At 31.2% G+C, this 11818-nt stretch overlaps 1 protein-coding gene across 1 annotated transcript; it reads left to right on the plus strand.

Annotated features, from left to right (window-relative positions):
* Positions 1-2595: 2595 nt before the first annotated feature.
* On the plus strand, positions 2596-4710 carry LOC140862698 (uncharacterized). Its single transcript, XM_073265730.1, has 2 exons — positions 2596-2665; positions 2765-4710. Exons 1-2 carry the CDS (start codon positions 2596-2598, stop codon positions 4708-4710), a joined length of 2016 nt encoding a protein of 671 aa, XP_073121831.1.
* Positions 4711-11818: the final 7108 nt, after the last annotated feature.

The following is an 11818-nucleotide window of genomic DNA, read 5'->3' on the forward strand; positions in this document are numbered from 1 at the left end:
TCTTAAGAGTGATCGGAACATCCGATCAGAATTAGGCCACAAAGAATTGAGGTGTCAAGTGTGTAAGAACACGTGTCGTTGGATTATGCACTCTTGGAGGGCAGTGCTGCGCCTGTTCATGATGGACCCCTGGCTTACCATAACCTGTTTGATGCCATGGTGGACACAGTACACGCCGCATTGGAGAAAATTGGAGGATAAAATATTGAGATTGTGGTGTTGGAAACGGGGTGGCCAACCCAGGGGGCTGCTGATGCAAGTGTAGGGAATGCACAGATTTATGTAAATAATTTGATAGGGCTCGTATCATCCGGACAAGGGACACCAAGGAGGCCCAACAAGAACATCGATACTTACATTTTATCGCTTTTTAATGAAGATTTGAAGCCCCAAGGAATCGAGAGGCACTGGGGTTTGTATTATCCTGATCTACTGAAGTTTACCATGCTAACTTGTGAGTCTTCTTGGGTTTTGGTTGGTGTTTTAAGGGGTTAGAGGGATTATATATATATATATATATATATATATATATATATATATATATATATATATATATATATATATATATCTTGTTGTTTAATACCATTTTACGACATGGTTAACGGATTCAATCAATCCCGAACCGATCTGAATTAGATTCATTGTGTTTGAATTAAGTTCTGTCATATGAATATTTGAATTCAGTTTCCGAGGAAGCTTAAATATCCGAATAGGTTTTCTTTGAGAAAATGTTTTTTTTTTATCCAAGAAGTTGTCAATTTTTTTGTTTTGGTCTATTAACTTTTCAAATTTTGAATTTCGTACACTAACTTTTAATTTTTAGTGATTTTGGTTCAATTGCTGACTTATGCAGCAGCTCGAGACGTCAGCATTTTCCGATGCCACGTCATCAGTTTACGATGTCACATCAGCATTTTTCGATGACTCTTTAGCAGTTGGACCAAAATACTAAAAACTAAAAGTTAGTGTACCAAAATCAAAATTTGAAAAATTAATTGACCAAATCAAAAATTAAGTTTTGTCATAAATAGTCTGATTATTGAGAAAATTTTCTTATAACATGCAATGAGATAAATTATAAATAATATACTATTTTTTTTGATCCGGTAAATACTATACTAATATATATGAGGTAGAATCTGAGATACGTGTGATGCATGTATATAAAGTATTAAATACAAGAAAATATATAGATCGATTAATTTATATATATATGTACGACTGTATATTATATGTATATGTTTGATCTATTGCTGGTACTCATCATGGACACTTAATTATGTGAGTATTGGCTTATATGATTTTCATCTTATACATCTAATAAGTTAATACATCCTTCCGTGAATCATGTAACTTAATAAAAAAAATACAATTGAGTTTAATTATTATCAATTATTCCATCAACAATATATGAACATATAGATTTTCCAATTTTGGATTAAAACTTTTAAATGTTCTCATGTTACAGCTGACGATAGAATTTTCCGTCAGTTTATGTGTGGATTTGTAAATGGTAGGTTATTTTGAAGTCCCAATAACTAGTTTACAGTACACCACAGTCCGTATCAATTACTTTTTTTTAAAAAAAAACTAAAATATTCAACATTTTATATGTATTTCTAAACATTTTGATCGTTGCCGAAAAAACAAACTTAAAAAAAACAGAGCTGATATTTACACTATATCTTTTGTTATCTACACTCTATTTTATGAGTAAAATTTATTCATTCAGTAATCCTACTTCCGTTTTACGAGATTAAACAGAAAAACATGCATGGTTAAGAGATCATTATTTAAACTAAATCAAGTGATTAAACAGATAAGAAATTAAGGGGCATTTAGTTTTATAACCTTTCTTGAAAAGCTAATTTGATTAATAACCTTAAATATTTTTTATTTTGGTAAATGACCTTCTTTTTATATTTTCGCATAATTAATTCCTTCAAATAAATTAATTTTATAGTAATAATAATTGGGAAAATTTGGTCGGGTCATTTGATTGGGTCATATCCACGTTTCTCTGCGATTCTTTCTTCCCGCTTTCTTCCCACTTTCTTCCTCGCGCCATTCTTCCAACAGGGTCATATTCTCTTTTTTCAAGGTAGCAATAAGCCGATTTCAGCCATTTAAAAGTGAGTTTATTTAGTTTAATAATCTGGTTTGCCATTCTATTTTCTGGTTTTATAGAGAGATTTTTGGAATATGTATTATATGTAAACATCGTATCGATCGCCATGAACATGATTTCGGTCGCCGGAAACACAGTGTCTTTTGCCTCATATGTAGTATCGGTCACCTTTCATGTCATTTTTCTTTTTAAAAACTTTTTTCCAGATACACAGTTTCTTTTTTTTGATCGATTCCAGCAATATTCTTTTGATTATTTTACTGTGTTTTATACAGGAAATGACATTTACCAATATTATATTTGAATTTTATGGTGAATGGAGTATAGATGAACAAGGCCTATGTATGTGGTGTCCGAGATCTAATTCAAAATGGGCAGAAATAACTGTGGATGAGGATAATTGTTCATGCGAAGAAGTGGTGAATTTGATAAGTAAAATTTTGGGATTGAATACAGATGAATCGAAAATGACATTAAGTTATTTGCCAGTTGTACGGGGATGTAATCCTCTTCCTATTTATATTGACAATGCTGCAGGTGTAAAGACATATTTATGTTTTGGGGATTCACAAAATAGGCCCGTGCTTCATGCGGAATTGTCGAAAAATATTGATGTTTAAATTGATATGTTTGTAGATGCTCCAAGGGTTGAAAGCATCAAAGATAGATTTTCTTATGTGAATGATGGAAGATTATCATGTGATATGTTTGTTGATCATAATGAGAAAGAGTTTCATGATGGATATTTTAATCGGGTTTTTATCCTAGACGATGTCTCCAACATGCAAAAAGTAAATGATGAAGTTAATGACAACACAGTTGCAAGATCTAGCAATGAAGCCACTTCAACAAATTCGCCAAGCAAAAATGATGAACGTGATCAGCCTCTTGAGGATGAACAAACTATGTTGCTTACTGGTGACAACGGATACTGTTTCATAGATGGATCGAAGTTAGCAATTGGTCAAGAATTTGATACCAAGGAAGAGGTTAAAAATGTATTGTCCGAACTTGCAATTAGTTCCTCTTTTGAATTTTATGTTGTGAAATCAACTAAATCACTTTACTCAATCAAATGTGTAAGTGATAAATGCAGCTGGAGAGTACGGGTTGCAAAACAAATAAAGTCGACCCGATTCTCCATTTGGAATTATTGTAATACACACACTTGTGATCTTGCTGACAGACGTAAAAGGCATCGCCAAGCGAGTGCTGCTGTGGTATCAAAAATGTTGCTGGATAATTTTAGTGGGCAACAGGTCACCCCAACACCTAAAACAGTAATGACGATGATGCAGAATAGTGGTATTAATATCACCTATTATAAAGCTTGGAAAAGTAAAGAACTAGCATTTAATCAGCTAAGAGGTGATCCTGATGAGAGTTTCCATATGTTGCCTTCATATTTGAACATGGTCAAGCAGGTAAATCCAGGTAGCATCACACATCTTGTTGTTGACGATTATAATAGGTTTAGATACATGTTCTTAGCATATGGTGCTTGTATAAATGGATATAAATTCATGCGAAAAGTAGTTGCAGTTGATGGAATCTTTCTAAAGGGCAAGTACAATGGTGTTTTGCTTGTTGCTACAACACAAGATGGTGAATTTCACCAATTTCCTATTGCATGGGGTGTTGTCGACTCCGAGACCGTGGAGTCATGGACATGGTTTATGTTGAAGTTGCAGGAATTGGTACCAGATGATGAAGAAATAGTACTAATCTCAGACCGACATCAGGGTATAATTTCTGTTGTGGCAAATGTTTACAAACAAGCACATCATGGTTATTGTGTGTGGCACTTGTCACAAAATATAAAAACTAGGAGTAAACAAAAAGGTGCTACAGAGTTGTTCATGCGTATAGCATATGCATACAAACAAAGTGAATTTGATTCATTGTACAGTGATATGAGAAACAGGTACCCACAAGTTGCAAAATATTTGGAAGAGCGCACTTCTCTGGAAAAGTGGTCTAGATCTCATTGCCCAAGAACACGATACAACATAATGACAACCAATGGAGTGGAGTCAATAAATTCTAGATTGCGAGCTGAAAGGGATCTTCCAATTGTTTCATTGTTAGATGCACTTCAAAAATTGACTTCATGTTGGTTTAGCCGCTATCGTAATGCCGCTATTGCATCTACAACTGTAGTAACTCCTGCTGTTGAGTCAATTTTGCGTGAAAGATTCAATGCTTCTCAAAAAAATCACGTCTATGAGTTGAACAACTTACAGTATCATGTTTATGCCCAAGATGACCATGAAACTGTTGATTTTGCTAGTAATTCATGTAGTTGTAGAGTTTATGATTTAGATAGAATTCCATGTTGTCATGCCATAAAAGCTAGTTATGCAGCAAATTTGAGAATTTATGACTTATGCTCGGAGCACTATACTACTCGTACACGGGTGCTTGCTTACTCTGGTACTATATATCCTGTGCCTCAATGTAGTGAATGGACGAAGACAACTGACCCATTGGCACGAAAGTTGCTGCCACCTGATGTGAAACGAAAGCGTGGAAGGAGAAAAGTGAATAGAAATCCATCTATTGGTGAGTTTGGAAAACGCTGAGATTGACTCCTTGTTTGATGTTTGGCGGTGACCTGTTATATGTTAGGTTAATTTTGGCTTTCAGCGTACATTTCAATTATTTTTACATGTGTAGTGCATCAACGATGTTATTTGATGATTGAATTTCATAATTTTACTTTCATTATTATTTGAAAAGCTAATTTATGGTTACTGATTTTTATGTTCAAGGCAACTGTTTCCATGTTCATGGCTACTGATGCAAAGTAATTGACAATCTTTTTTTTATGTTAATGGAAATTGTTTCCATGTTCATGGCTACTGATGCAAAATAATTGACAACTAATTTCATGTTCATGGCAACTGCTTTCATGTTCATGACTACTGATGCAAAGTAATTTACAACCGTTTTTCATATTAATGACAACTGTTTCCATGCATTTTAAAAGTTTGATTATATAAGAATCGTGATCAAGAGTTAAATATAAATAGTAAAACGAGGCTGAAAGACCAAAGAGTTAGTTGGCAAACGAGTTTCATGTATTGGGCAACCGATATACCACTCACATTAACTGAATTTATATCAACGGAGACCGCTTATGTCGAGGCTAATTTTTACAATCAACATGTATCTTCATCGGTTTTATAACTATATTATGTTTTACTTAACATAGATATATATTATATAGCACATCATAAGATCTATATATTATATTGTGATTGAAAAAAATTATGTTATACATCACGTTTATTGAAGCGAATAAAACTATAGCATATCACATGGTGTGTGATTCTTTTCTTTGTTACTTAAAGTTTTAACAATTTAATTTCAATTTTACATTTTCATGATTATTTGAATTCAATTTTAAATTTGCATTATTAATTGAAATTACTGATTATATAAAAACAATGATTTGTTAAATAAAAAATATAGTAAAACGATGCTGAAAATTGAAAATTTAGTTGGCAACTGAGGCTAACATATTGGGCAACCGATATACCATTCACAGCAACTGAATATATATGAGCGGCAACCGCTTATATATCGAGGCTAATTTTCACAATCGCGTATATTTTCATCAATTTTATCACTTATATCATATTAAAGTTATAACACATCAACAAAATATATATTTATATATTGTGATTAACGAAATCATATTATACTATTCGAAAATCATGCAACCCTTTATTGGAGAAAATAAAACTATAGCACGTTATATGATAATTATTACTTGTTACTTAACATTTTAACAATTGAATTTCAATTTTACATTTGTATGATTATTTCAAAGGCTTGATTATATAAAAATCACGATCAAGTGTTTAAAAAAAGAGTAAAATGAGGTAGAAAATTGAAAAGTTAGTTGGTGACCGAGTCTCACGTATTAGGCAACAGATATACCACTCACATTAATTTATATTAACGACGACCGCTTATATCGAGACTAATTTTTACAATCAACATGTAGTTTCATCGATTTTATAACTATAATATGTTTTACTTAATATAGATATATATTATATAGCACATCATCAGATCTATATATTATATTGTGATTGAAAATATTATGTTATACATCACGTATATTGAAGCAAATAAAACTATAGCATATCACATGGTGTGTGATTCTTTTCTTTGTTACTTAAAGTTTTAACAATTTAATTTCAATTTTACATTTGCATGATTATTTGAATTCAGTTTTAAATTTGCATTATTATTTGAAATTACTGATTATATAAAAACAACTATTTGTTAAATAAAAAATATTGTAAAACGATGCTGAAAATTGAAAATTTTGTTGGCAACTGAGGCTAACATATTGGGCAGCCAATATACCATTCACAGCAACTGAATATATGTGAGCGGCAATCGCTTATATATCGAGGCTAATTTTCACAATCACGTATATTTTCATCAATTTTATCACTTATATCATATTAAAGTTATAACACATCATCAAAATATATCTTTATATATTGTGATTAAAGAAATCATATTATACTATTCGAAAATCATGCAACCCTTTATTGGAGAAAATAAAACTATAGCATGTTATATGATAATTACTTGTTACTTAACATTTTAACAATTGAATTTCAATTTTACATTTGTATGATTATTTCAAAGGCTTAATTATATAAAAATCACGATCACGTGTTTAAAAAATTACTATCATAAACATTTATTTAGTTATATAATTATTACTATAAGAAATTCAATGTGATTCTTTTAAGTTGAAATTTGAAGCTTGTAGTATGTTTTATTAATATGTACATGCTATTATCCTTAGTAGCGTGCACTTTTCATTTAAATAGTTTTTTTTTAACAAAATTTTTGAATTTTTTAAATATAAAAAATACTCTATATCATATTTAAAATATTTTAATTAACATTTAGTTTAAAGATTATTTTTTATTATAAAAATACGAAATTTTTTTTACTTGTAATTTGAAGTTTGTTACTTAACATTTTAACAATTTTATTTCAATTTTACATTTGCATTATTATTAGAGAGGCTTGATCAAGTGTTTAAAAATAGTAAAACGACGCAGAAAAATTTAAAAGTTAGTTGTCGACTGATCAAGTGTTTAAAAAATAGTAAAACCGAGGAGAAAAATTTAAAATTTAGTTGGCGACCGAACCTCGCATATTGGGCAACTGATATACCATTCAAAACAACTGTATTTTATAATTGACAACCAATTATATATCGAAACTAATTATCTCAATCGACATGTATTTTAATAAATTTTATAACTTAGATAATATTATTTTCCATAAATACGTAGAACATGCATCATCAAAATTATAACTTTATCAATTGTGATTAAAATAAAACCATGTTATACTGATTGAAAACCATGAATCAAAATATATTAATTTCCTATTATGTGTGATACTTTTAAATTTGCAACTATTGAATTTCAATTTTACATTTGCATGAATTTACAAATGATTTTTTCAAACTAAAACACATATATGTATTTGTGCGCTTATTCTTTTAAATGAACTATAATAATTTTTTTTTTTTGAATAAAATTTTTTTTTCAAACATATATTTAAAATTAGTAAAAGAATCAATGTAGAATGGACTAACCCAAAGTAATACTTCTGAATCCTTGAAACAAAATAATTAAGTAGTGCCTCGGCTAAAATACCATTACAATATGTCATAAAATATACCATATATATCCGTTCAAAAAGTAATCACACCATCAGATCATTAAATGCAAGCTACAATTTTCCCTCATTTTTGAAAAAAAAAATACCATCAAAGATTTCCTAAAAGAACTCATATCATCATCACACAACAAACATGAATTACCATTGCATAACTCTGTAGCTACACTTTACAAAACATAGACACCATATTCCCCCGCGAAGAACAAATTAACTCACTTCATAATTTAATATGAACATTAACTCTAATGAATTTAACTAAATATTTAATCAACACCAACCTTAACCCACATTTGGCTAAATGGGTGCCAAAGTTGGAATGGATTGTGATGGAGAAATAACCGCTTCGTCCAATGCAACCACCATCCCACGATCTGTTAATATTTTTAAATCACGTAAAAATTCGTAACAGAAATATGGGAAAACAAAATCAGAACTACCTTTGCGGGCCTCCTGTAGAGGTGTGTGTTGTAGTAAACTTTCTATCTTTCGTCGTTTCTCTGGTGGAATCACAAAGTCCAATTCAACAACACTATGATCTGTTATTATTCTTAAATCACATAAAAATGCAATAAAGAAAAAAAAAAAATCAAAACTACCTTTGAGGGTTTTTTGCACTGGTGTGTGCTCTAGTCCTCTAGTGGACTTTCTCATATGCTCCATCACTATTTGCAAGTTTTCCGCTAGTTGTGAAAATCTTTGGTTCAAATGGAGTTCCATCCATTCAATACGGGATTCCATCTTTTCTAGTTTGGAGTCAATGTGCTGCATCGTTTCCATAATGACACCCTTTGTTTCAACATAATCATGGATTTTGGATGTACCATTTACAGTAGAATTGTGTTGAGGACATGGTTGGGTAGATGCACCATCATATACACGAGAACGAGATTGGCTACAATAAACAGCCTTTCCCTGTAACATCAACTCAACAATTTTCTCCACAACTGCATCTGGGGAAGAATCTTTAAATTCACCATTTATATAATATGAGAAAAATAATTCATCGGCGGTTGGTGTCAACATACCAATAATATCCTGCACATTTAATTTAAATCCATAAATGTAAATTCAATATATTATAATCTCAACTACATATATTATAAATAATTTAATACTTACCTTTTCAGATGAGTTTGCAGCTGCAACTATCTTCACATGTGTCGGTGCTGCTTTTTTATTCCATTTGTTAGTCATCCATCGACACATTCGAGGAAGTTGTAAGTCATTGCCCTCTTTCAACTTAGCAAACGTGCTTGCAATACCAGGTATACATTCATAGGCAAGTATCTAAATTAGTAAATAATAAGATAATTTAATAGACATATAAACATTAATATAAACCATACCCAACAGTGCATTAATTTCACTTACTTGTAATGGTTGGAGGAATCCACTGAGATTATAACTTGCACCTCTGACACATTTTTTTGATTTCTTTGATTTTATAAGTTCCTTTTCTTTTTCACTCATGTTTTTTCTCAAACTCCTCAAAACTTCCTTAAATGCTACTGTACCCCATGGGTACTTGTTAAAATTTTCTAAATTTTCAACCAGCTGCATCAACTTCAAATCTATAGGTGGGTTCTTTTTTTTCCTTATGGGCCAAATAACACCAGCAACAAAAAGATTTACATCATTTGCATATTCACAATTGATTTCTACTAATCGATCATTTACATCATTCAAAAAAACTTGCTTCATTCCATTGAAATGTCTCTGATAAAATTTCATGTGTTATCCACAATCATCGGAAAATTATTTGAACAATCAAGTCCTGTTATCAAACCATAGTCCAACATCAAAAATCTTATCGGCCTCTTGCGAAAAACCATCCAAAACTCTTTTTTGTTTCTTATATATGTCTGTCGGAGCATTAAATACCACAAAATTTGACTAGATATATTGAAATATTCAGCACACTTTATGATATTCCCAAATTGAGTTCTCAAAATCATGAAATCAAGCTCTGCCTCATTCAGATTTTTCAATATAGTTTCTGATACTTCATTATAACGTGACTGCACTGAAAGTTTACAATCAAAGTGTGTACTTCTTGATAATTGTGTCTTTAGTTGTATCTGCATGCATATTGATAAATAATAATTTTAATCAAACATATTCAACACAAAAAATATATCAATTGTCGTCGAGAACTGATTTTAATTTTAGGTAGCTGAAAAATCTATTCCCAACAACCTAGGAATTAATATCTTGACCTTTTTTTAATCTCTTCAACAAGAAAACAAAACTAAATCTCCATGATAAGATGATCCCACGGCAAAATGTAATCGTGACATTAACGATTCCGCAAGCTTAGCAAACTTAAATCTAATTAAAACTGTACTAAAAAAATCTAATTAAAATTGCATAAATTTTTTTTTGAAACATTGTTCAACCCCAAAAATACATTCGGGTAATCCACATTATATTTACCAAGACATTATTGCTGTGGAGTGCTTTAGAAGCTTGTTACAGACACAACATGGAACACTTCAGTGATGTGAATGTACATAAAATAAAAATAAATAATGTTTTGTTTTTTCAATTTATTATTTATCTTTCTAGTTGGAGTTAACTTTGTCTGAATGTAGTTGGCTCGGTGGTCCAACAAATCATGGGTAAATAAAATTTCTTCAAGACAAATCTTATATTTACACTTGCCCAAACTTTTTCTTCTCCATTCTTCAACAAATCATGGGTAAATAAAATTTATTCAAAATTCAAAAGTCGGAGTTTCTGTTTATTGTTTTTTTTTGGCTCTATTCACAAACCTTAATCGTCTCTGCAGAAGTTAGATGTCGATTCATTTTCTAGTTATTGCTTTATGCTGTGTTTTCTTGATTCCCCTCCAAATTCGGTTAAACATGTATAACAAAAGTAAGAGAAAACAGGTGCCTATAGCCTTATATTTACACTTACCCAAACTTTTTCTTGCTCCATTCTTACTTTTCTCTAATTTATCTTCGCTTGTTACCCTTTCCAACAAAAAAACAAAAATTATACATCAAATAAGAACAAGTCCGAAATAAAAATCCACATGGTAAAGAGCAGTAAATAACAAGAAAAATCTTGTATCCCAATATTGGCCCCGTTTGGATTTGGTAGACATTTTTAAAAAAAATCACTTTTTTAAGCTATAATTTTTTGCAAAAAGCTCTAATTTTGACTTAAAAAAGTGCTTATTTAAGCACTTTTATGGTCAACCAAACACTTTATTAAATGAAAAGCACTTAAAAAAAATGCTTTTTTGGCCTGACTTTTGAAACCAAACGGGGCCATTACCTCCTGCAATCAACGATTTTTGAACGTAAAAACCAGAAAATGGGTGTGGTTGTTGGAAAAGATTTCGAGGGAGAGAACAGAACGAGGCGCCGAGAGATGGAATGATGGGGTAGGGTTATTTATAATGACCCGTTTCCTCTTCTTTTGTTTTGTTTGACCCGTTAAAAAAATAAATTGATATTCAAATATAAATATGATAGTTTAATATGAATATATGCATATATGGAGGGCAATTTTAGCCTAACGTTTCAATTTTAATAAAGAGGTCATTTTTTTAAATATTCAGTGTGGGGAGGTCATGTACCTAAATGTCCCAAAAATTAATAAGAAAATTAGCATCGGACACTCTGAAGGGATTGGATCTTCCATATTTCAGTTCGAAAACACCAAACATCATTGTAACATGATCGAAAACAGAGTATTTTGGAACTTCTTAAGAGTGATCGGAACATCCGATTAGAATTAGGCCACAAATAATTGAGGTGTCAAGTGTGTACGGACACGTGGAGATCGGAAAGTCCGTAGTACGGATCAAAGCTTATGATGATCAGACCATTCGAACAGATCAGAGCTTCCGAAGTCAGGCATCCAAAAACATGGCATGCATGCAGGTTCAGATCTTCCGAACAAGGGTTCGGAGCTTTCAAATTCTTTCTCTCAATATGCCATGAATTTTCTCAT

Source organism: Henckelia pumila, chromosome 4 (genome assembly GCF_033568475.1).
Source record: "Henckelia pumila isolate YLH828 chromosome 4, ASM3356847v2, whole genome shotgun sequence".
In the NCBI taxonomy this organism is placed as follows: Eukaryota; Viridiplantae; Streptophyta; class Magnoliopsida; order Lamiales; family Gesneriaceae; genus Henckelia; species Henckelia pumila.

Bases quoted from the DNA above. Each gene is read 5' to 3' on its own strand.
- LOC140862698 (XM_073265730.1), top strand. From the start codon at position 2,596: ATGACATTAAGTTATTTGCCAGTTGTACGGGGATGTAATCCTCTTCCT. The intron at 2,666-2,764 runs GTGTAAAGACAT...ATATGTTTGTAG, and splicing joins TTATATTGACAATGCTGCAG to ATGCTCCAAGGGTTGAAAGC.